Source organism: Globicephala melas, chromosome 13 (genome assembly GCF_963455315.2).
Source record: "Globicephala melas chromosome 13, mGloMel1.2, whole genome shotgun sequence".
NCBI classification, from domain to species: Eukaryota; Metazoa; Chordata; class Mammalia; order Artiodactyla; family Delphinidae; genus Globicephala; species Globicephala melas.
This window is the reverse complement of record NC_083326.1, coordinates 22,170,425-22,198,142: the sequence shown is the minus strand read 5'-3', so window position 1 is coordinate 22,198,142 and position 27,718 is coordinate 22,170,425. Positions and strand designations below refer to the sequence as shown.

The 27,718-nt window shown below is 35.1% G+C and overlaps 1 protein-coding gene across 2 annotated transcripts in view; it reads right to left on the bottom strand.

Moving 5' to 3' along the window:
• The window catches only part of DOK6 (docking protein 6), a 430,409-nt gene that overhangs the window by 326,703 nt on the left and 75,988 nt on the right, over nt 1-27,718 (bottom strand). The window contains exon 1 of one of the 2 annotated variants that reach the window (XM_060310052.1): nt 6,600-6,716. The exons of the other annotated variant lie outside the window; for it this stretch is intronic. Coding sequence (XP_060166035.1) covers nt 6,600-6,713 — 114 coding nt within the window. The 5' untranslated portion in view covers nt 6,714-6,716. Of the gene's footprint in view, nt 1-6,599; nt 6,717-27,718 lie in introns of those variants that run through there. 2 annotated transcript variants of the gene reach the window in all.

Sequence of the window (27,718 nt, the reverse complement as noted above, 5' to 3'; positions counted from 1 at the left end):
AGAACAACATATATACCTTAATTTAAAAATAGTCTATTGCTAAAAAATGCTAACCATCATCTAAGCCTTCAGCAAGTCATAATCTTTTTCCAATAGTTACATCACAGATCACTGGCCACCATAACAAATACAATAATAATAAAAAGTTTGAAATATTGCAAAAAGTACCATAATGTGACACAGACATGATGTGAGCAAATACCATTGGAAAAATGATGCCGATAGACTTGCTCAATGCAAGATTGCCACAAACCTTCAACTTGGAAAAAAACGCAAGATCTGCAAAGTGCAGTGAAGCAGAACGCAATAAAACAAAGTATGCCTGTAAAATATCACATGAAAGTAGAAGGTTTAATAAAACACACCTTCTGCTAAGAGACTGTGACACCCAAAACATTTGGAAAGTATTGCTTGGTTCATTTCTTATGTTTAGGTTGCTTAATCTATAGAACTTTCAAGTTTTTACCTTTTAATAATTAATTCACTCCGTAACCTCAATTCTTATGCAGAACTGTCCAATTTGACTAAAATAATAAATGTGTTCCTAAAACACAAAATAAACACAAAACATCTCATACATTCCAGGATACAGAAGTCACTGCATAAGGCACAAACGGGTGTGGATAAAATCTCTGGTAACAGCATTAGACTCTGCACCTGTGCACTTGAAGACATCACCTCTTCACTCTCCCAGCTGCTGAAAAACTGAGATGGAAGTTGGAAAAACATTTGGGACTATAAATTTAAGAACCAGGAATAACTTTAGATCAATTTTCAAGCCAATATTTAACTTTTAGATCACGTGGACCTAATGCATTTGCAAAGTCTGAGCAGACATTTTCTTAGGTCAGATGACCATAACCATTACTGGAAGGAACTGAAGTTGCACGGAGTTACCAACAGCACAAACATCATTGGTGCTGACAAAGCAGTTCTTCCTTGGCCCAGTTACAAAAACACATAAACAAAACAAATAAAACCAAAGAGATGGGGAAAAAACTTCACGTAGAGAAAAAAAAATGTTTTTCTCTGGTAGCAGATCAATATCTACAGTGTCTGAAAAAAACATTTAAAGTGAAAATATTTTCAGTCATCAAGTAAAGCATCTGTTTTTCTTTGTTTTTGTTGGGGTTTTTTTTTGCGGTACGCGGGCCTCTCACTGCTGTGGTCTCTCCTGTTGCGGAGCATAGGCTCCGGACATGCAGGCTCAGCGGCCATGGCCCACGGGCCCAGCCGCTCCGCGGCATGTGGGATCTTCCCAGACCGGGGCACGAACTCGTGTCCCCTGCATCGGCAGGCGGACTCTCAACCACTGCGCCACCAGGGAAGCCCAAGTAAAGCATCTGTTTTGAAATCAAAATGGAAAAGCTTGGATAAACCCAATAAATCATTTCTACAGTATGTATTACACTACACCAATCTTAGAGAGTTTAAATTTAGATTTCTTTGGAGGATAAATGAGGCAATATGTTATTTTTCAAATGAGGTTTATATTATTCATATTGCTTAATTTTCTAAAAAATAATTGGGAACTACTCATGGAACATAAACATTAAAATATGTTCATCGAAAATTTTCAAATTGCCTCATTCCTTATCCACATTTCATAAAACACTAATTTAAGATCAAGTTGGTGGCTCTCTCTGTGTTCTGCTTCTACTGTTTGCCTGTGTCAATCGTAGAAGATGAACTTTATTGAATCAATACTTAGAAATATGGAGATATATGTATACATATAATTATAAAGCAATTATACACCAATAAAGATGTTAAAAAAAATATGGGCTTCAGTGAAAAATTCGTGGGAAACTGAGAGGCTTTACATCACAAACCACAAAATAAACAACTCAGTAACAAATTTATGTCACACGTTTCCAATCACTCCAAAGTCCAACTTTTGCTCTCTCCTGACCATTGCCTTGTGAGGCCTCTACATTGTGCTTTGCTGCCTGACTTCCTAGACCCTCTGTCCCAGCTTCCTTCTTCTCTCTCTCCTTCCCTTTCAGAGCAATTAACCCCTGTCTCATTGCCTCCACTGCTACCCATCATATCCATAAGCATGCTCAGAAAACAAGACAAGCTCCTGTTGCCATGATTTACCTTCCTTCAGAAGCAGAAAGGGAATTGAAAAGAATAGCTTTATTTTCCTGTCACATTTTTGAACTGTAATTCAGTAAGTTTTCAAAGGTTAGAAGATAATTCAATAACATGGAACAATACTCCGTATCACAGTAGATATCATAAAAGCTAGATAGAATAATATCTATAAATTTTACATGAGAACTATTACTTTTGCCCAAAACAAGTCAGTTACAGACATAAAAAATTTTATATTACAACAAATTATTTTAACTAATAAATCCAGAATGCAAATAGTCAATAATTCTAGTTCTCTCAGAAAGAATAATTTAGTTTTGCAAGTAACTACTTATTTTCTCCTATAAGAATTAATAAATAAATGTCAGTTGTAAATTCTTCTTTCATAGAAAATTTTGAGCCTCAGTGTTTGCTTCTCATTGTCCATTAAAAATGTACTTAAGGGCTTCCCTGGTGGCGCAGTGGTTGGTAGTCCTCCTGCCGATGCAGGGGACGCGGGTTCATGCCCCGGTCCGGGAGGATCCCGCGTGCCGCGGAGCGGCTGAGCCCATGAGCCATGGCCACTGAGCCTGCGCGTCCGAAGCCTGTGCACCGCAACGGGAGGGGCCACGACAGTGAGAGGCCCGCGTACCGCAGAACAAACAAACAAACAAAAAATGTACTTAAAACACTAGGTTTGACTTTAAACAAAATGTCCTTTCTTAAAGGTTTTTGCAAAGATGGAAATAAACATTAATTCACAAGTTTAAAAAATGACTGTAAATTTCAAGATATTAGACACAGCAAACCTTCTAAAAGAATTCAGAACACTGCCAAAATAATGACTTATGATTTGATTGGTTCTTTGTCTCACCTGAATTTTAAGATAGAGAATGTAAATTACATATACTGCCGAACATAGTGTGAGAGATAGGTATATATTATTTAAAACATGCAACACTAAAATAAAATCTCAGACTCATTTATTTCTGTAGATTCTAGGTGTTTAAGTAAAATTCTATAATATGTATAAATATTTAAGTAAAATTTTTAAATCTGGAAAATCAGGTTACAACTACAGTGATATCTCATGTATCCAAGAGTTATCTTACCAGAACAATCCATTAAAGACTAAGCTTTTTGGACTAATATCTCTTAACCAGTATATTTATTGTTACTACTATCCCACATTCCACGTTTCATTAGTTGATTTTACATCCTACTTGTCAAAACATGAACAATGGAGTGAAGGCGGCTTGTCTTTTTAATCATTATACACACACACTTTAGGTAGGACTTCGCATATTTCATAGTGGTGAATTGAACCGAACTGAATTGAACCGAACTGAATTGAACCGAAAGAAAATATTCAGGCTGACCCCACCCTATTACATAGTTTTCTAAAACAAAAGCAGGAAAGATCTGAACAATCAGTGATTCAAAGAAAGAAAGAAATTAAGATTTAAAAACTAAAATTAAGATTCAAAGAAAGAAAGAAATTAAGATTTAAAAACCAAATCTACTGACATACATAATATTCAAGTATATTTAAAATTACACAAAGAAGATGATATGGTTTAATCACTTTGGCTTACACTAATAACACCTTACCCAAATCCAATAGTGTAGTAACTATTTTTAATTAGGGCAATTAGTAATTGTTTTAAATAAGTAAATATACTTTCTTTAAAAAAAATTCATTTTTAAAGAGTCTTCAGAAACATGATTGAGGGTAACTGAAATTGCAAGTAACTATAAAATGCATAAATTATCCTTAATATAATAAACACTGTTTTTATATACAATGAATTGAGATTAGAATTCAGGGTATTCAAAGTTATTTTACCTGCATAGAAGAAAAAAGTTTTATTTATTTTAATACTATTATTTTAAATTAAGCTGTTCAGACTAACAGTGTCCTAGACACTTTTTAGCAGTGTTATTTTGTGCAATTAAATAATAACAAACAATAAAACTTCCTTTTAAAATAGGAAACTAAAAAAACAAAAATACTGCACATTAAATTATCTAACCTTTCTGCTGAAGGATCTACTGACAATGCCAATATGACAGTTTACAATTATAAACATTAACATCACTTTTTTTATTATCATGTTTTATGCCATGTTATGCACAAGATTTATTACATTATTTCAAACACTTTCAAGAAAACTTTAATTGTAAAAGTAATATAATGCCATTATTGAAAATTTAGAAAAGTAAAATTTACAAAATCATGTATTTTAATAACTACTCCCAAAGTAGACTCTTTTAATATTAGTATATTTTTCCAGATTATCTATGTTTACATTTTTCCAAAATTGTGGAGCTCCTTTTCAATGGGCCTTTTACGCATACCATTTTAATCAACATCTTTCTAAATATCTCAGTAGTCTCCAAAATCTCAATGTTTAATGACTCTGTACAAATCCAATATATGGATTTAATTTATTTAAATTTTGCTTACATCTGTGGAATTTCAGTTAATTCTTTTGTATGTATGAATAATGAAAATAAAGCATTCTTGTATCTGAATTACTTTCTTCTGCTTCTTTATTGTGATTGCCCTAGTTTAACTAGTAAGTGAATATAAATGTAATTGGCAGTTGAAGGTTTTTTTTTTAATTCAATAGGAAATATTAAAATATCCCACCTCAAAGTCTGCACCAATATACATTTATCTTCACAATTTGTAATTATGTTCAACACAATTTATCATAACATCAATATTTGTACAATATTTGCTTTTGGTGTCCAATACAAAATCTGTGAGGTTGAGCCTAAAAATGAGTTAATACTCCTAACTCTTAAATTTTTTAATCCTATTTTTTTGTGTTTTCTCAAGAAAATTTCTGAAAGCCAACTACAATATGCTGTTGCTAAATTTCTGCATTTTCTTTTTTAGTTTATGTGTAACACAGACAGCAGAAGGAATTTCCACTGTCAAATACATGGTGGCCATTACAAATGTGACTAGGAGAAAATAACTTCATGCATCTGACAATCTTTAAAACTATTGTTATTTTAAAATCAATGGTAAATTTACCTTCCACCATGTATGTCATTATATCTAATGAAACTCAAATAGATAATTTTCAGAGTTATAGTGAGTCAATGTCTTCCACTGTGTTCATTCTATCAAATTATCCTTTCTATATAGCATGGTTTTAATTTTTACTCCTACCTTTTATTTTTTAAGACATTTTCTGTTCTCTTTAGCCAAAAAGATGATGCTCTGGAAAGATTATCCACATATTACCTTGCCTAATATCTATGCATTTTCTGCTGCTGCCTCCTCATTTAATGTTCATATAAAATTTTCAAATTCAGTCAAACGCCTGACTTACAGTAATGATGATTTCAGGCAAAATGAACAATGTTGCTACTGAATTTACATATTAAAATGTTTAAAACACAATGCAGTATTTTATAAGTAAGTAAAGTGCTGTCTCATAAAAGAGCATAAAAAGGAAAATGCCTAAGAAGGAAGACTAATAAGTAGACAGACAGACAAGGAGGAGACCCAACACTGGGGCAGGACACATCAAAAAATAATAATAATAAAAGAAAAAGGGAAGAGGAGGAGGAAGAGGCCTGAAAGTAACACACATCATTCTCTTTTCAGGCATTTTGTGTTCAGCTGTGCATATTTTTACCAGCAGAATCCTCCAAAATTTTAATGTTTTGAAAACAATTTCTCAGTTTACCAGAGCAGCAATGCTTTCCCAAAATGAAGGAGTGCTGATAAAAATCCTTTCTTTCTAAGTAATTCTTCTCATACTTATGGCAGGTAATAATCACACTGTGAATTAATAAAGGAGTCATTGGGAGGCACAAATGGAAACTAAGCCGCCAGCGGCTAGCAGGCAGAGTCACCAGGGACGAGTGAAAGGCCACGCTCTGCCAGCTGATACACAGGACAGAGGACAGCCCAGGCCTTATGATCAACACAACTCCATGGTTGACATTTGCACATTCTTGTTATTTACTGCTCAGAATTCAACATCTCTAAGAAAAGGCCTAGAGATGGGAGATTTAAAAAATATAAAGATTCAAGCTACATAACACAACTCTCAAATCTGGTTGAACTCAACTCAGAGGCATCTAAAGTGAAGTATCCTAAGAACTAGGGACAGGGTCGTTAAACACTCAGTTGAAATTGAAAGTAATACATTTAAAAAATACATAAATGCAAAACAACCTGACTTCTAGTTACAATCAATAAATACATACAGTAGTCCCGTCTTACCCAGGAGGAATATGTTCCAAGACCCCCAGTGGATGCCTGAAGACACAGATGGTACTAAACCCAGTATATACTCTATTTTCCTATACACACATACCTATTGATACAATAAAGTTTAATTTATAAATTAGGCACAGTATAACACCAATAATGAATAACAGTAATTATAACAATATACAGTAATAAAAGTTATGTGAATGTGCTCCCTCTCTCCCTCTTCCTCTCCCTCTCTCTCCCTCTCCCTCTCTCTCAAAATAGGTTATTCTACTGTACTCACCCTTCTTGTGATGATGTGAGATAATAAAATGCCTACGTGATGAGATGAACTGGGGTGAATGAGGTAGGTGCTGGGATGGAACATTAGGCTACTGTTGACCTTCTGACAATACATCAGAAGAAGGATGATCCTGGATCACTGACCCACGATGATGTCAACGGTTACTGAACTATATGAAACCTGACGTCGGTCAGGAACAGATGTCAACGGTTGGAGATCCTGGGGGGATTGGAACAGGGAGAGATTTCACCATGATACTACTCTGAACAGCACAAAATTTAAAACTATCAATTGTTTATTTATGGAATTTTACCTTTAATATTTTCAAACTGTGGTGGTCCACGGGTAACTGAAACCTCAGATAAGGGGGGACTACTGTACTTACATAAAAAGGGGTCTTGCGGAGACATGGTTTGCAAGAGAGAGTCCCAGGGTTCTATGTAGTCTGTTCAACTATTCAGAGAGACCCTGGAACTTCTCAAGTTTAATGAACATAGTCAAGGATATTCCTCAGAAGCCACAAATGATGCAAATTGAAAAGCTAGTAGTACGAATAGAATCTAGAAAATACATAAGCAAGACAGCAGCTTTTTCTTTATGCAGAAGTTAGGTGGTCTCACATGGTGACAGGGACATCTAATCCATCCAGGCATCATATCCATATAGTAAATATGAAGGTAATAATCTTCTAATGTTTAAAAACTTCAGTTGTTAATCTCTGCTTTGATTCTATTCTCATCTAGTGGCCTTGAGATAGTATTTTAAGTTTTTATTTATTTACAAAGAGTCTCCAATGTGTTTATATCCATAAACAGAACAAGAACATAAAGATTCAAAAATTACAGTCTCAATTTTCAAAGTTTGCTATTTAAAATGGTGGAATCCAAAATCTTTGTAGATAGATACAGAGGATATAGGTGTACTTTTTTATGTGAAAATGCAAATGACCTAGGTTGGCCAATATAATATTAAAGAAGATTAATAAGATAGTGTATTAAATTACAGAATAAAGTCAATATAAAAAAATCTTTGCCTTCAGAGAAATTATTGCCTAGTAAATATTAATGAGTTTCTCATTGTTTCTTGCAAATTAAGTGTTTTGTGATTCTATGTCTTCGCTTACACCATTCCTCAATCTAGAATATTTCCTTCTCATCTTCACCTGGTGAAATAACAATTTATCTTTATGACTCAGTTTAGTTGTCATCTGGACAAAGCCTTCCCAGTTCCTCCAGGCACATTTGGTTGTTCTCTCATTTCAGCAAATAGGACTTTATTTGTACCTGTGCTGTACCACTAATTACTTATATAATGGTTATGTGTTTGTATTTCTGCCATTCTTGCTAGACCAGGTATTATTTTAAATTCATAGGAAAGGTAACTTCTTAATCCCCAGCATATTGTATAATGCCTATAATTTAAAACTTTCTTGGGTGAACTGTACTTTGTAAAACATTATGGACACACCAAGACGTATAAGACATAGCCCCTACTCTCAGTACATTTGCAGATTTCTTGTAAACTTCTCTGGAATAGAAATTTAAATCATGTCGGGAATTACAAAGCTTCAGAAAAGTGAGAATTGATCAGTGTTTAGTAAACAATGAAACCAAAACAATATATGCTAAAGTGAGTATTGGTGAAAATTAATTGTGGTCTGAAGAATTTGGAAATGCATAACCATAATCTGTTTAAGAACTTTATAAAACATATTAGCATGCCTTGACAGCTCTACAATGATGAAACATTCTCTCAATTATAATAAAGGAGGCGGGAATGTACAGTGGAGAAAGGACAGCCTCTTCAATAAGTGGTGCTGGGAAAACTGGACAGGTACATGTAAAAGTATGAGATTAGAACACTCCCTAACACCATACACAAAAATAAGCTCAAAATGGATTAAAGACCTAAATTTAAGGCCAGAAACTATCAAACTCTTAGAGGAAAACATAGGCAGAACACTCTATGACATAAATCACAGCAAGATCCTTTCTGACCCACCTCCTAGAGTAATGGAAATAAAAACAAAAATAAACAAATGGGACCTAATGAAACTTCGAAGCTTTTGCACAGCAAAGGAAACCATAAACAAGACCAAAAGACAACCCTCAGAATGGGAGAAAATATTTGCAAATGAAGCAACTGACAAAGGATTAATCACCAAAATTTATAAGCAGCTCATGCAGCTTAATAACAAAAAAACAAAGAACCCAATCCAAAAATGGGCAGAAGACCTAAATAGACATTTCTCCAAAGAAGATATACAGACTGCCAACAAACACATGAAAGAATGCTCAACATCATTAGAGAAATGCAAATCAAAACTACAATGAGATATCATCTCACACCAGTCAGAATGGCCATCATCAAAAAATCTAGAAACAATAAATGCTGGAGAGGGGGTAGAGAAAAGGGAACACTCTTGCACTGCTGGTGGGAATGTGAATTGGTTCAGCCACTATGAAGAACAGTATGGAGGTTCCTTAAAAAACTACAAATAGAACTACCATATGATCCAGCAATCCCACTACTGGGCATATACCCTGAGAAAACCAAAATTCAAAAAGAGTCATGTACCAAAATGTTCATTGCAGCTCTATTTACAATAGCCCGGAGATGGAAACAACCTAAGTGCCCATCATCGGATGAATGGATAAAGAAGATGTGGCACATATATACAATGGAATATTACTCAGCCGTAAAAAGAAACGAAATTGAGCTATTTGTAATGAGGTGGATAGACCTAGAGTCTGTCATACAGAGTGAAGTAAGTCAGAAAGAAAAAGACAAATACCGTATGCTAACACATATATATGGAATTTAAGAAAAAGAAATGTCATGAAGAACCTAGGGGTAAGACAGGAATAAAGACGCAGACCTACTGGATAACGGACTTGAGGTTATGGGGAGGGGGAAGGGTGAGCTGTGACAGGGCGAGAGAGAGTCATGGACATATACACACTAACAAACGTAGTAAGGTAGATAGCTAGTGGGAAGCAGCCGCATGGCACAGGGATATTGGCTCGGTGCTTTGTGACTGCCTGGAGGGGTGGGATAGGGAGGGTGGGAGGGAGACGCAAGCGGGAAGAGATATGGGAACATATGTATATATATAATGGATTCATTTTGTTGTGAAGCAGAAACGAACACACCATTGTAAAGCAATTATACTCCAATAAAGATGTTAAAAAAAAAAAAGAATTCCCAATCTTACTTGATCGTAGATCGAGAAAGAGAGAGATAGAGCCTATTATTACTCTATGAGCCTAGTCTTACACGAAAGGTTTTATTCCCCCCCCCAAAAAAATGTTGATGTAAAGTTAATCAAGGAAAGTGGAAGTGGAAACATTAGTACCGTATATTTCTCACATGCATGTTATTTCTCTATGGACTTCTCTGGTTTTTTTGTCCCTCCTTTGTCTCATAGATATGTGTTTATTTTTTCAAATCCATTCTATTTTTGTTTCATCTGAGCTGTAGCAGAAACAAAGAGTATTAAAAGTAGCTTCTGTGTTCTTTAACTCATGCCTGCGTCCCTCATTTAATCAGTATGTCACTGGCTTTGTGGTAATGATGCCCTGAGAGGGCTCAAAAACAAAGGGAAACAAGACAAATGATTGACCAAGCAATAACAAAAAAGGGAGGTTATCTGGTGACTATCAGAAAACATTGAAGCTGACAGGCTGCTGTATTTATTATCAGGTTCACCGTAGAATCAGAAAAAAAAGTTTATCTTTCCTTTTATATGCATTAGAAAGGTTACCTGACCACAAACATACGGGAAATCTCTCTTTAGTTACACATATTTACACAACGCTTCCAGTGCACTCTTGCCTTGGTGGTCTAAAAGAAGTCTCCGAAGAAACGGCAGACATGATAAACTGTACACAATTAAACATGCTGGATAAAATAATTTTGGTGGAAAAATATTTGTTTCATCTCATGTGTTTTAAATATTACAGTGAAAATAGGGTAAGCATGTTTTAAAAAAATAGAACAGAAGACTTACGTTATTCTGACCTTAACAAGAGCATCCCACATATGAATAGCCAAACCAGTCATTAAAAATTCGCCATCAATCATTCTAACAGTTTCCCACCATGTCATCCTATTAATTGAGCAGAACTTCTAATTAGTCTGAGATTACGGACAGAAGACACAGCTGAGTGTTGGGTTGAATGGCTCTACCTACAAACCTCAAAGGCACACACTGATGGCCTGTGTCTTCCAAAAAATGGAGAACTCCAGCCATGAGTGGTCTTGCAGGAGAGGGAGCACACTGCATAATTACATGGGAGGGCTTTGTGGGTCCTGCTGGTGAGAATTATGATCTAATTTCGAAATAAAAATGGATTCTAAAAAAACTACCATAATTTTTTTGAGAAGAAAGATGTGTGAAAAACTAATACACTTGTTGCTCAAACGACATCAGGCATGATTCTGTTCACAATCTAAGTTAATGAACTAAGCCCCTACTTGTTTATTAATCAACAAGTGTATCTATTATGAGTTGTATGGACTCTGTTTTCATTTTAAACAGAGTTTAAAATGTATTACATGGTTTATTCATTCCATTTCAGGATTCAGTCAGCTATGTGGCTAGTAAACAATTTTACAACAAAATATCCTATTAAATTTTTTAGGAATGTCACTTTTTCCCACCTCAGAAATTTAGCACATAGATATTTGAAAATAGATACAGAACACAGGTAATTCTTCAAAATGATAGCAAAGGAAGAAATTTTTACAATATTCCCTTTTTTCCTTCTTCCCTCCCTCCCTCCCTTCTGCCACCCTCTCTCCCTCCCCCGCTTTTCTCTCTTATTTTCTTGTTTCCTTCGTGTTTTCTTCTCTACACATTTGTGTTCTTATCATATATTTGAATCAATATTTTGATCTCAAAATGATCAGTAAAAAAGTACATGGACAGGGGCTTCCCTGGTGGCGCAGTGGTTGAGAGTCCGCCTGCCGATGCAGGGGACACGGGTTCGTGCCCCTGTCCGGGAAGACCCCACATGCCGTGGAGCGGCTGGGCCCGTGAGCCATGGCCGCTGAGCCTGCGCGTCTGGAGCCTGTGCTCCGCAATGGGAGAGGCCACAACAGTGAGAGGCCCGCGTACCGCAAAAAAAAAAAAAAAAAAAAAGTACATGGACAAATCAATAGTGGACTAATACATACATATATACTTCAAGTATTTACATAGGAGAGGTAATCAAATAACTGCAAGAAGATTTCAAGAGGAAAAATTCTAAATGGAAAATGATCTTACACTTTATCCTTTTTGCATATATTGACTCTTGAATGAATGTTACTTAATATCTTTAAATATACATTCAATAAGTTATATGCATTGACAAAAAGTTAAAACCTAACCAGAGAGAATATGTATTTTAACCTTAAAATGGACTTAGCATTTATTAAATTTTAATCTGTCAAATGTTACTGTGAAATGAGAATTATATTTAATTACAGAGAGCTTAGTTTCTAGAAGGTGACACAATTATCTTCTAAAGATAAAATATTTTATATTTTCACTGGTTTATATTTTCACTGGTTTATTAGCTTTTTAGATAAAATTATAGTATTGCTGCCCTATAATACTAAGAAATATGTTGATCTCTTGGCAAGTAAGAACTATTTATTCATTGCAGTTTTCCTTGCTAAGCAATTTAGCCCAACTAAGATCTCACAATTAAAAAACTCTACACTGCCTTTACATTGCTTTGCTGCCCTAGAATTTTACCATGATGCACAAATTGCAAAAAATCTCTCCTGTTACGCAAGATTTTCAAATGATAAAAGGGTCTCTATGCATTTTATCAGAGAGTGAAATGTAGCATTGAACCCAAAAAGAAAATACTATTCTTCACCAATATCAGATTGGTTAGAAAAGAAACAGTTTTTCTCTGGAGATTACTTATTGCTGGAAATCCCCATTAGCGCAGTCCCCAAGTGACTGGAACTTCCCACAAGCACAGTACGGACCCAATGTGCTAGGGTAGAATGTACCCAAAGGTGTGTGTATGTGTGTGTGAACATGCACACAAATGTATGCAAGTGTGTATGTCTGACAGAGTTACATACATGCAGTCAGGCTAGGAACTTAATTTAAGCATTTGACAGAGGGATAGAAATATAGTTGCTCCCTAAAATAAGGCAACAATCATAAAATCTTAAGAGCTTATTCTTCATCTTGCTTTTAGACAACACCAAAAATATTTTCTGCCATGATTTTTTTCAGTGCAAACAAATGAACAGAGATCAGTACAACTATTGTTCAAATATAAAATATCAAACTAAAATATGCATCAAATTTAGTGAAGAGATTTTATTGCTGTATTTTAATTATAGTTGTAGAGAATGAAAAAAATAGGTATCAGAATTTTATCTTATATATTTAACAAAATCAGATACTTGCAATGTTTAATGAAAATAAGGGTAAAAATCTACCTGGCATTTACCTCCAGTGATACATATTCACACTAGAAAATAATACATGAGCTATAAGACATCTAAAATATGAGACAGCGAAAGGAAATTTGGACCGTTGGGTGCATATATCAGGGTTTTTTAAAAATGATATAACCATTTTTAAGGGATAATAATCATAGAAACCATTGACTTGGACCAAATCCTCAATTTTTTAGATGGGGGCTGAGTCATGGAGAGATTGGTTGACTTTTCAAAGATGATAACCCTTATCGATAGTACAGGAAGGACTCAGTTTAATACTCATTACGTTACATTTTCTCTCCCTAACCCCACTATCAAAATAAACTCTTCCATGGTAGTTTAAGAAGCAAAGTTCAAGGGGAGATTCTAATAGGCTTGGCTTGGACTAAATGCCCACTTTTGCATAAAATACTACTATGTGCCCAAGAAAGGGGATATCTTGATTGGCAAGGCTTAAGCCTTGTTTGCAAGGGGTGAGGTTTGGGGAGCACTGAGGCAAGATCAGAAAATGTGGAATGTGATAGAGGAATGGATAAAGAAGATGTGGTACCTATATACAATGGAACATTACTCAGCCATTAAAAAAAGAATGAAATAATGCCATTTGCAGCAACATGGATGGACCTAGAGATTATCGTACTAAATGAAGTAAATCAGACAAAGACAAATATCATGATATCACTCATATGTGGAATCTAATTTAAAAATATGATACAAATTAACTTATTTACAAAACAGAAACAGACTCACAGATTTAAAAAACAAACTTATGGTTACCAAAGGGGAAATGTAGGGCGGGGGGAGGATAAATTAGACGTTTGGGATTAACATATACACACTACTATATATAAAATAGATAACCAACAAGGACCTACTGCAGAGCACAGGGAACTCTACTCAATATTCTGTCATAACCTATATGGAAAAAAATTGAAAAAAGAATGAATATATGTATAACTGAACCACTTTGCTGTACATCTGAAACTAACACAACATTGTAAATCAACTATAATAAAATTTTAAAAAGAGAGAGAATGCTTTTTAAACCAAAAGACAGTGGAGGGGGGGAGGGCGATGGAGAGAGTGAACAGAAAAATCAACTAATATCCACTATAAGCAGCATTACTGTGATTGTCAGGATAAACTCAAACATCAGCCCAAGCATTACACAGTGGGTACCACCAAACAAATCTCTCTTCCATTCTACATCCAAATGGTACCAAGCCAGCATATTTCTCAGGATTATCTAACATTCTGCTATGTGTTATGATAGGTGCAATAATTTTAGTCTATTGGACACAATTTGGAATAAAAATTAAATGAGCCACATTCTAGAAAAGATTTAGTGAAAAATGATATTAAGATAGTTATATTTTATAATTAACAAGGCAAATTGTTTAATATTTTGTAGGAAATTCCCTAATTTTAACGTTAAATATGGATTAGGTATGTCTGTGGTAACCATTAATGGGATCAACAAATTAAAAACCTTTAATATGTCAATTATATCAACATGTGCCTTACCCAAATATTGCTACTATTTACTGTGTTATAAAATAACAATAATAAATTGGAAAAATGACAATGTGCCTATGTGTTTAAGTCTCCATCTCCCTTAATGAGTATCTGCATAAGAACGATAAAATTGGAGCAAGGTTTTATGGATTTTGAAGATCTCTTACTCCTTGTGTTACCTGAGTCCTTCAAGTATTTGTCCTTAATTCCTAGGTAAGTAGTTATTAGAGCTTAACTCCCAAATGAAATTAAGGTTGAGATAAAGAGAGTTGAAAAGAAACACTCGCACAATCACAATATTACAGATCTGTACCCTGTTTCTCATTTGATGCAATGCATTCCCCCCCCCAAAAAAAGGCATGTCATAATGTGTCAGAGGAACGTGCCAAGATAAAAACAGCAGGTGTTATGGGAGAAAGATGGTTCAAGGTCATGGAGGGTTATATAATGTTACAATAATAGGGTGTGAAAGATATGAAGGAAGTAATTTTTAATATAAAGAAAGTAACAAGGATGGAGTCATCTATTTTCTTAAATCATCTCCCTCTTTAAAACTCATTTCCTCTGCTAAGTTTTGTTTTAATTTTACTCTTTTTTTTTGGTAAATAAGATAGTGTTGCCAGACTTATTTGTATTCTTCCTCAACTCACCCACTTAACTTCACTTATGATTTGGTAACATTTATAATTTGGACCAAATACAAAATAATTTTGACAAAGAGAGAGAAGGGTTAAGAAAAAAGAAGAAGAGAAGAAGAAGAGAAAACAAAAATCAACAAACTAAATTAAAATAATTTTTTAAATTACTAAAATAATGTAATCCTTTGAGTTAAGATTAGTTGTTAAATGTTTTTATAAAATGACAGACCAAATTTACTAAATCAAATCTGATTTCCTTTCTGTTTTATACCAATTTAGAATCATAACACTTTTTGTATGTTGCAGTAAAGGTAACTTGAAAAATGCTAATACCTTGTATTGTTGCCAAACTACAGATATATAGATCACTTTGGATAGAATACAAATTTGTTACATTCACACTGGTAATTTCCATTCAGAAAACCGTAAAAAAAATTTAAAATAATTGGCTCAGTGTTTGATATTTAAATGTAATAAGGTAAACAACAAAACTCCAACTCATGTCATTCATTAAAAAACATATTTGGCATAAATATTTTAAAAGCAATTAGTGAAGAACTTTAAGATAAAAACAGTAGTCCATAGTCACAACAGCAAAACTGATGGTATGATCAGTAAGAGGCAAAGTATCCTGTCAAGTGATTAAAAATGTTTTCATTATTTAATGGTGGATATTACCTAAAAGCAATAATATACAATTCCAACAGCACCAAAGAGAAATATACTAGTAATAATTAAAAAGACAATACGCAGCAGCTCCAATTCGGTGTAATACATTTACATTTTATTGCTTTCTGTGCTTAATAAGAATTCTGGGATTCATTTGATTCAAAGAATTTTCAAATTTTAGCCAAAATGATTCTAAAATTATAAGCTCACGAAGCACAAATAAAGAGTATTAATCTCCTAGGACGGTAATCTCAGGGTAAAATTTACACTGAATCGCCATTCTTCCATTAAACTTCTGTGCTGCAACACTGATTTAATAAAACTACCATCCAGACAGAGCAGTTCAATCAAGTTGAACACTGCTAGCAAAAAACTGTTGCCGCTGCTGCTGTTTCTATTTTGAAGACAAAATAACGACAGCATATCACTCCCATTTACTGATGCATAAACGCACAGCACCCTGAGAACATCAACAGCATACCTGCAATTTAGTTTTGTTTGCCCAAGAATAAAATCCTATGGGGACTGCTTTATTTAAATAAGAGCAGTCATATTTTAATTAAATATGAGCTTATATATTAAGTGAACAATTTGGGAACATTTTATTGGAGTGAAGGAGAATTAAAATATGCTTTAATCAAGCATTTGTATGTAAAAATATAAAAAGATCTAGCTTCAGTCTGTGTTATATAATTTCATATTCAAAGTCCTCAACTTTTCATTGTAATAAAATTGAGACAGTGGTGAAAATTCGGGAAAATATTTAAATGATTCGCACGTGGAATATCACAAGCCCTAGATCATAAGATTTACAAATAACCTTTAAACTTTTAAAAAATTTATCTTAATTACTCTTGTGTCTTAAAACATATAGTAAGTGCTAAACTATCATAAAGTGATATTTCTTATATTAATCATATGTAAAAAAGATGTTACTTTTATTTAAGAAAGAAAAATATTACTTAGTGAATCGATTACTAAAGAATATGTACCTATATAAATATATTTTTTATAAACATCTTTATTGGAGTATAATTGCTTTACAATGGTGTGTTACTTTCTGCTTTATAACAAAGTGAAACAGCTATACATATACATATATCCCCAAATCTCCTCTCTCCTGCGTCTCCTTCCCACCTCCTTATCCCACCCCTCTAGGTGGTCACAAAACACCAAGCTGATCTCCCTGTGCTATGAGGCTGCTTCCCACTATCTATCTATTTACATTTGGTAGTGTATATATATATATGTCCATGCCACTCTCTCACTTCATCTCAGATTGCCCTTCCCCCTCCCCGTGTCCTCAAGTCCATTCTCTACGTCTGCATCGTTATTCCTGTCCTGCCCCTAGGTTCTTCAGAACCTTTTTTTTTTTTTTTAGATTCCATATATATGTGTTAGCATACGGAATTCTCTTTCAGACATACTTCACTCTGTATGACAGACTCTAGGTCCATCCACCTCACTACAAATAACTCAATTTCGTTTCTTTTTATTGCTGAGTATTATTCCATTGTATATATGTGCCGTATCTTCTTTATCCATTCGTCTGTCGATGGACACTTAGGTTGTGTCCATGTCCAGGCTATCATAAATAGAGCTGCAATGAACACTGTGGTACATGACTCTTTTTGAATTATGGTTTTCTCAGGGTATATGCCCAGTAGTGGGATTGCTGGGTCATATGGTAGTTCTATTTTTAGCTTTTTAAGGAACCTCCATACTGTTCTACAAAGTGGCTGTATCAATTTACATTCCCACCAACAATGCCAGAGGGTTCCCTTTTCTCCACACCCTGTCCAGCATTTATTGTCTGTACATTTATTTTTTCTTAACAACTTTATTGGAGTATAATTGCTTTACAATGGTGTATTCGTTTCTGCTGTATAACAAAGTGAATCAGCTATACATATACATATATCCCCATATCTCCTCTCTCTTGCATCTCCCTCCCACCTTCCTTATCCCACCCCTCTAGGTGGTCACAAAGCACTGAGCTGATTTCCCTGTGCTATGCGGCTGCTTTCCACTAGCTATTTTACATTTGGTAGCATATACATATCATTGCCACTCTCTCACTTCGTTCCAGCTTACCCTTCCCCCTCCCGGTGACCTCAAGTCCATTCTCTACGTCTGTGTCTTTATTCCTGTCCTGCCCCTAGGTCTGTCAGAACCATTTCTTTTTTCTTTAGATTCCATGTATATGTGTTAGCACACATTATTTATTTCTCTCTTTCTGACTTACTTCACACTGTATGACGGTCTCTAGGTCCATCCACCACACTATAAATAACTCAATTTCCTTTCTTTTTATGGCTGAGTAATATTCCATTGTATATATGTGCCACATACTCTTTATCCATTCATCTGTCAATGGACACTTAGGTGGCTTCCATGTCCTGGCTATTGTAAATAGAGCTGCAATGAACATTGTGGTACATGTCCCTTTTTGAATTATGGTTTTCTCAGGGTATATGCCCAGTAGTGGGATTGCTGCATCCTATGGTGGTTCTATTTTTACTTTTTTAAGGAACCTCCATACTCTTCTCCATAGTGGCTCTATCAATTTACATTCCCACCAACAGTGCAAGAGGGTTCCCTTTTCTCCGCACCCTCTCCAGCATTTATTGTTTGTAGATTTTTTGATGATGGCCATTCTGACTGGTGTGAGGTGATACCTAGTTTTGATTTTCATTTCTCTAATTATTAGTAATGTTGAGCATCCTTTCATGTGTTTGTTGGCAATCTGTATATCTTCTTTGGAGAAATGTCTATTTAGGTCTTCCACCCATTTTTGGATTGGGCTGTTTGTATTATTGATATTGAGCTGCATGAGATGCTTTATATTTTGGAGATTAATCCTTTGTCAGTTGCTTCATTTGCAAATATTTTTACCATTCTGAGGGTTGTCTTTTTGTCTTGTTTCCTTTGCTGTGCAAAAGCTTTTAAGTTTCATTAGGTCCCATTTGCTTATTTTTCTTTTTCTTTCCATTTCTCTAGGAGGTGGGTCAAAAGGATCTTGCTATGATTTATGTCAAAGAGTGTTCTTCTTATGTTTTCCTCTAAGAGTTTTATAGTGTCCGGTCTTACATTTAGGTCTTTAATCCATTTTGAGTTTATTTTTGTGTATGGTGTTAGGGAGGGTTCTAATTTCATTCTTTTACATGTAGCTGTCCAGTTTTCCAGCACCACTTATTGAAGAGGCTGTCTTTTCTCCATTGCATAGTCTTGCCTCCTTTATCAAAAATAAGGTGACCATATGTGTGTGGGTATATCTCTGGGCTTTCTATCCTGTTCCATCGATCTATAGTGCTGTTTTTGTGCCAGTTCCATACTGTCTTGATTACTGCAGGTTTGTAGTATAGTCTGAAGTCAGGGAGCCTGATTCCTCCAGCTCCGTTTTTCTTTCTCAAGATTGCTTTGGCTATTCGGGGTCCTTAGTGTTTCCACACAAATTGTGAAATTCTTTGTTCTAGTTCTGTGAAAACTGCCATTGGTAGTTTGAAAGGGATTGCATTGAATCTGTAGGTTGCTTTGGGTAGTAGAGTCATTTTCACAATGTTGATTCTTCCAGTCCAAGGACATGGTATATCCCTCCATCTATTCATATCATCTTTAATTTCTTTCATCAGTGTCTTATAGTTTTCTCCATACAGGTCTTTTGTCCCCTTTGGTAGGTTTATTCCTAGGTATTTTATTCTTTTTATTGCAATGGTAAATGGGAGTGTTTCCTTAATTTCTCTTTCAGATTTTTTGTCATTAGTATAGTAATGCAAGAGGTTTCTGTGCATTAATTTTGTATTCTGCTACTTTGCCAAATTCATTGATTAGCTCTAGTAGTTTTCTGGTAGCATCTTTAGGATTCTCTATGCATAGTATCATGTCATCTGCAAACAGTGACAGCTTTACCTCTTCTTTTCCGATTTGGATTCCTTTTATTTATTTTGCTTCTCGATTGCTGTGGCTAAAACTTCCAAAACTATGTTGAATAACAGTGGTGAGAGTGGACAACCTTGGCTTGTTTCTGATCTTAGAGGAACTGGTTTCAGTTACCATTGAGAACAATGTTGGCTGTGGGTTTGTCATATATGGCCTTTATTATGTTGAGGTAAGTTCCCTCTAGGCCTACTTTCTGGAGGGTTTTTATCATAAATCGGTGTTGAATTTTGCCAAAAGCTTTTTCTGCATCTATCGAGATGATCATATAGGTTTTTTCTCCTTCAATTTGTTAATATGGTTTATCACATTGATTGATTTGAGTATACTGAAGAATCCTTGCATTCCTGGGATAAACCCCACTTGATCATGGGTACATGATCCTTTTAATGTGCTGTTGGATTCCTTTTGCTAGTACTTTGTTGAGGATTTTTGCATCTATGCTCATCAGTGATATTGGCCTGTAGTTTTCTTTCTTTGTGACACCTTTGTCTGGTTTTGGTACCAGTGTGATGGTGGCCTCGTAGAATGAGATTGGGAGGGTTCCTCCATCTGCTATATTTTGGAAGAGTTTAAGAAGGATAAGGGTTAGCTCTTCTCTAAATGTTGACAGAATTCGCCTGTGTAGCCGCTGGTCTGGTGCTTTTGTTTGTTGGAAGATTTTTAATCACAGTCTCAATTTCAGTGCTTTTGATTGGTCTGTTTATATTTTCTATTTCTTTGTGGTTCAGTCTCAAAAGGTGCTTTTCAAGAATTTGTCCATTTCTTCCAGGTTGTCCATTTTATTGGCATAGAGTTGCTTGCAGTAATCGCTCATGATCCTTTGTATTTCTGCAAAGGTCAGTTGTTACTTCTCCTTTTTCATTTCTAAGTCTATTGATTTGAGTTTTCTGCCTTTTCTTCTTGATGAGTCTGGCTAATGGTTTATCAATTTTGATTATCTTTTCAAAGAAACAGCTTTTAGTTTTTTTGATCTTTGCTATTGTTACCTTCATTTCTTTTTCATTTATTTCTGATCTGATCATTATGATTTCTATCCTTCTGCTAACTTTGGGTTTTTTTGTTCTTCTTTCTCTAATTGCATTAGGTGTAAGGTTAGGTTGTTTATTTGGGATGTTTCTTGCTTCTTGAGGTAGGCTTGTATTGCTATAAACTTCCCTGTTAGAACTGCTTTTGCTGCATCCCATATGTGTTGGGTCGTCATGTTTTCATTGTCATTTGTCTCTAGGTGTTTTTTGTTTTTGTCTTTGATATTTTCAGTGATCTCTTGGTTATTAAGTAGTGTATTGTTCAGCCTCCATGTTTTTGTATTTTCTACAGATTCTTCCTGTAATTGATATCTAGTCTCATACTGTTGTGGTCAGAAAAGATACTTGGTATGAAATCAATTTTCTTAAGTTTACCAAGGCTTGACTTGTGACCCAAGATATGATCTATCCTGGGGAATGTTCCTTGACCATTTGAGAAGAAAGTGTATTCTCTTGTTTTGGGATGGAATGTCTTATAAATATCAATTAAGTCCATCTTGTTTAATGTAGCATCTGAAGCTTGTGTTTCCTTATTTATTTTCATTTTGGATGGTCTGTCCATTGGTGAAAGCAGGGTGCTAAAGTCCCCTACTGTGACTGTGTTACTGTCGATTTCTCCTTTTATGGCTGTTAGCATTTGCCTTATGTATTGAGGTGCTCCTATGTTGGGTGCATAAATATTTACAATTGTTATATCATCTTCTTGGGTTGATCCCTTGATCATTATGTAGTCTCCTTCTTTGTCTCTCGTAATAGTCTTTATTTTAAAGTCTACTTTGTCTGATATGAAAATTGCTACTCCAGCTTTCTTTTGATTTTCATTTGCATGGAATATATTTTTCCATCCCCTCACTTTCAGTCTGTATGTATCCCTAGGTCTGAAGAGGGTCTCTTGTAGACAGCATATATATGGGTCTTGTTTCTGCATCCATTCAGCCAGTCTGTCTTCTGGTTGGAGCATTTAATCCATTTACATTTAAGGTAATTATCGATATGTATGTTCCTATTACCACTTTCTTAACTGTTTTGGTTTGTTATTGTAGGTCTTTTCCTTCTCTTGTGTTTCCTGCCTAGAGAAGTTCCTTTAGCATTTGCTGTAAAGCTGCTTTGGTGCTGCTGAATTCTCTTAGCTTTTGCTTGTCTGTGAAGATTTTAATTTCTCCATTGAATCTGAATGAGATCCTTGCTGGGTAATCTTGGTTTTAGGTTTTTCCCTTTCATCACTTTAAATATGTCCTGTCACTACCTTCTGGTTTGCAGAATTTCTTCTAAAAGATCAGCTTTAAACATTATGGGTATTCCCTTGTATGTTATTTTTTGCTTTTCCCTTGCTGTTTTCAATATTTTTTCTTTGTATTTAATTTTTGATAGCTTGGTTAATATGTGTCTTGGTGTGTTTCTCCTTGGATTTGTCCTGTATGGGACTCTATGCACTTCCTGGATTTGAATGACTATTTCCTTTCCGATATTAGGGAAAGTTTTCAACTATAATCTCTTCAAATACTTTCTCAGTCCCTTCCTTTTTCTCTTCTTCTTCTGGGACCCCTATAATTTGAATGTTGGTGAGTTTACTGTTGTCCCAGAGGTCTCTGAGACTGTCCTCAATTCTTTTCATTCTTTTTTCTTTATATTGCTCTGCGGTAGTTATTTCCACTATTGTATCTTCCAGGTCACTTATCCGTTCTTCTGCCTCAGTTATTCTGCTACTGATTCCTTCCAGAGAATTTTTAGTTTCATTTATTTTGTTGTTTACCATTGTTTTTTTGCTCTTTAGTTCTTCTAGGTCCTTGTTAAACGTTTCTTGTATTTTCTCCATTCTCTTTCCAAGATTTTGGATCAGCTTAACTATCATTACTCTGAATTCTTTTTCAGGTAGACTGCCTATTTCCTCTTCATTTGTTTGGTCTGGTGGGTTTTTACCTTGCTCCTTCATCTGCTGTTTCTCTGTCTTCTCATTTTGCTTAACTTTCTGTGTTTGGGGTCTTCTTTTCGCAGGTTGCAGGTTCATAGTTCCCATTGTTTTTGGTGTCTGCCCCCAGTGGCTAAGGTTGGTTCAGTGGGTTTGTAGACTTCCTGGTGGACAGGACTGGTGCCTGTGTTCTGGTGGATGATGCTGGATCTTGTCTTTGTGGTGGGCAGGACCGTATCCGGTGGTTTGTTCTGGGGTGTCTGTGACCTTATTATGATTTTAGGCAACCTCTCTGCTAATGGGTGGGGTTATGTTCCTGTCCTGCTAGTTGTTCGGCATAGGGTGTCCAGCACTGTACGTTGCTGGTGGTTGAGTGGAGCTGGGTCTCAGCATTGAGAGGGACATCTCTGGGAGAGCTTTCACTGTTTAATATTACATGTAGTGGGAGATCTCTGGTGGACCAATGTCCTGAACTCAGCTCTCCTACCTCAGAGGCACAGGCCTGACACCCAGCCAGAGCACCAAGATCCTGTCAGCCATACGGGTTTTGGGAGGTCTGAGGTCTTCTGCCAGCGTTCAGTAGGTGTTTTGTAGGAGTTGTTCCACATGTAGATGTATATCTGACATATTTGTGGGGAGGAAGGTGATCTCCATGTCTCACTCCTCCACCATCTTGAAGGTCTCCTCATAAATACATTTTATATTTGAATATTATTCATTATATCCTCTTTCCTCTTATAACATTCATTGGGTGAAAAATGTTTACTACTGTGTATAATAAGTCCATCACTCAAGGTATAAAAATAAATTAGCAAACCTTAAAACAAGCACTAACCAGAGGCTAGGGTCAGATAATATCAGGCATGTGTTTCAATATTAAACTCTTTATATACTTTCTATGCCCTCTTTAGGTTAATTTCATGAAAAATTATGTTTCTGAAGAAAGAGTTGGTGTGTCTATTTTAAGCAATTGTGATGTCATCCCCCTGCCCATAGTTTGTTAAATGAAATGAGATATTTTGGACAGTTCCAATTAAGACAATAGAAATTTAAACTTAATAGAATGTTTTTGACCACACATATTTCTAAAAGACTTTTTTGGAGCGTAACTACTCATCTACCTACCAAGATTAAATGACTGTCCTTTGCATTAGCATACAGGCACCTCACTAATTCTCAGACAGGTGACTATCACCTAGATTGGTAGTTTAATATTTGCCATGGAAACCTATCATATTGTAAGTTTCCACTATGACTCAATGTGGAGGATATGACTAAAGATGTTTTATAAAACATCATCTAAGTCACTGAGAGCCCTCAGGAATTCTTTACTTCTCAAAAGGTCTTTCTCTTGAAACAATGTTTTATACATATGAATATAACATTTCTCCTACTGTTCAGGAAGAATAGTGACTCTACTCATTCTTTTTTCTGTCTCTGAATAACAAATATTGGTTGAAAAAATGTTATTCAATACAAAATGACATCTGTCAAATTTTATTAGACACAGATTTATTAACCAAAAGGAAATTAATTCCTTTTTAAAAGTGCCACATATATTGAAGTGAAAAACAAATATTTGTGGTATTGTAAGACAGTCTAACAAATTTACTGTTTTAAAGTCTATGCTTTTAAATACTTTTGCCTTCTTCACTCTTACATGAAGGAAATTTAACCATACTTACTATTTATCAAAATAGGAGGCTACACCAGGCAATGAGAATGGAGACTGTCAACTTGGGTGTTTCCAGCACTCTCTGGCCTCCCATCTTCTCCTCAGCCAATCGCCAGTAGATTTAGGCTTCCGCAAAAATACTGAACTTCTTCTGGCACAGATCAACCACAGTGAAAATTCCAATGGTCAATTCTGTACTCAGCTCACTGGGTCTCTACTTAAAACCGGGATGCATTTTGGTTATGCTCAACTCCTAGCTTCTTCAGTGTTCGAGGTTCCTATAATTATCTTTTCAGTTTAAACAAAAGAATATCTCAGACAGAAATCTCCCCCACAGGTAGCTAGTTATTCATTAGACAAATAGTTTTAGCAGGGAGACACAAAAAGAATCATACAATCTATTTTGCAGATTCAAAGAAATCCCAGCTATCCAGAAACTATAGTTTACATTAAGGTTCACTTAAGAAAAATGTGATAATACTCTGTGGCCATGATTCAGTTAAGCCAAATCCTTGGAATCCTCAACAAGACACAGGCAATCTGGAGATCAATCCACAGACTGCATATGGCAGAACCTTCTATTAGAAGAAAAAAGAATTTAAAATATTTTAGCAAGTCTATCATCTCTTGAAAATCACTAGCTTCACTAACAAAACTAATTTTTTGCATTATTATAGTACTTTATAAAGTCTGTGTTTTGATTGATAAATTGCCAGGACAACCACGTGTAGGTTCTTTCGGAGTGTGGGATTCCTCATTCCACAGAAAATGCATGGAATTACAGGCTGTGATAGGACAACTGATCCATCCCTAGGGTTAAAGTAGCCACTGCAGAGTATTACATTGTCAGTGCTTTAGTATTTTCTAGCCAATTAAAGATACTGTAACAACCTTTCCTTTGCATCTGACACTGAGGACCATTTGCTTCTCGAAGTGCTGTCTCCTTGGGATCCTAGATTCTAACCTGAGACTTTCTGTTTTTGTTTTTGTTTTGCAATTTCACCTCTGTCTTCCTGAATTATTTCTCCTTTTTCAACTTTTAAAATATCAGTGACTCCCCTCATTCTGCCCTCAGCATACAGTTTTTCTCTCAACAATCTTTCCTTCAATTATCTCCTCCCCTTTCATAAATTTTTGTATTCAGAGTCTTGAAATTTCATCTGCTGGATATATAAGATGTTCAAATTCAACATCCTTCTTAATACAATAATCATGTCCCACCAAAACAGCTATGATAAATGACAATGCTATAACTTCAAGGAAGTTAGCAAATTATGCAGCTGTTTACTTAGTGCCAACCCATCTTAAGCACAACTTACCACTATAAAAGTCAATCTAATGGCATTTTTTAATTTTAGTAAGACCAACAATTGTAATACTAAATGGAAGCAATTGCTTCTGAAATAACAGCTCTCTTAGTTCTTCTGAAGATATCAAAGGAGAAGTGTTATTCCATTGTTATAGAGAATTGTTCCAAATCTCCTGTTTCTCTTCCCCCTAAAATAAATACAATGGGAATTTGATTCTGATAACAATGAACTTGGTGTTTCATATCTTTTGTATTTATTAAAATCTTAATTGAAGATTTAATATTCTAGCATTTATAAAATATACTTTAAGAATCTAATACAAGTATAAAGCATTCTGTGTTTTAGTGGGAAATATTTTAAATTAGTCATTACATTGACTGATGTGTTTCTTTTTTGCCTTATGATGATATGCATGGTTACAAACTTGTCAGAAAAGCTAAAGAGGTACCATGCGTCCTAACTGTCATCAGACATTTTTCAGCAATCATTATATATTAATTATGCAAATTTAAAAGCATGGAGACCACTAAAATATCATTCATCTAACACACAAGTTCACTGAAACCCAAGATTATATTTTGAGAGTGGTGACTCTACATAGTGACTCTTCCTTGAGAGGAACAGATGTTGACTTGGTGCTCATGGCATTGCTGCATTAGAAAACTCACACTGAAATTACACCCTTAGATGGAAAGTAAATTATTTGAGGATATTAGGTTCTGATATGTAGTATGTTTCACCCATAAAATAAATTTTAAAAATTGTACTTTTTTCTTCTAATTACCTAGTGAGCAGCACACACACATTAGCTCACTAACCAGTTAAATCAGTAAAGTTAGTATGAAATGAATATTTTTCAAGATCATTTTCAAGATCATCTTGAAAAATGAATATTTTTCAAGATCATTTCATAGTGATAAATTTGAGAATTCACAACTGTTGAGAATTCACTCTACTATGAAATTAGTTCTAAAAAGCAACATAGCACAAGTCTAAAGTACTGTTTACTTCTGTTGCTAGTGAATATGACATTTTGGATATTACATGGGAATGCTATTGACCACATTTATTTCAGTTTATTTTTCTCATCTCATGTTTTGGTTGAATACACCATTTTTAGGGCTGTTTTTCACTCTGGAGGATTCTTTTCATAAAAAGTACAGAAAATGCAGCATTCTAACACACTTTCACACAGAACCCAACACCAAAAGTTGCTAGCATTTCAAATTTTACTAATTCCAAGTACATGCATTAAAATAATTTATTGAAGGTGACTGCTAGAGTTATGAGCATGGTGGTTTCATGCTACACAAAGTTTAAATATTAAATATTTTTCATACTTGTCAACCTATATTGACTAAAATTAGCTTACAATTCCAGAGTGATACAAGATTGACATATTACAGGAGTCTCCCCTTATCCATGGTTTTGCTTTCCGAGGTTTAAGTTACCCATGGTCAACCAAAGTCCAAAAGTAGTAAATGGAAAACTGCATAAACAACACAGAAGTTTTAAATCTCCTGATGTTCTGAGTAGCGTGATGAAATCCTGCCCCACCATTGCCCAGGACGTGAATCATCGCTTTGTCCAGAGCATCCTGCCCGTTAGCCACTTAGTATCCATCTCAGTCATCAGATCTACTGACATCACAGTATCACAGTGCTTGTGTTCAAATGATGCTTATTTTACTTAATAATGGCCCTCAAATGCAAGAGTAGTGATGCTGGCAATTTGGATACGTCAAACAGCAGCCGTAAAGTGTCTCCTTTAAGTGAAAAGGTAAAGTTCTCAACTCGTCAGAAAAGGAAATAAATCTCATGCTGAGGTTGCTAAAATCTATGGTAAGAACAAATATCCTATCTGCAAAATTGTGAAAAGGAAAAAGAAAATTATGCTAATTTTGCTGTCCCACCTCAAACTGGAAAAATTGGGGCCACAGTGTGTGCAGGATTAAATTTGTACAATAAGATATTTTGAGAGCGAGAG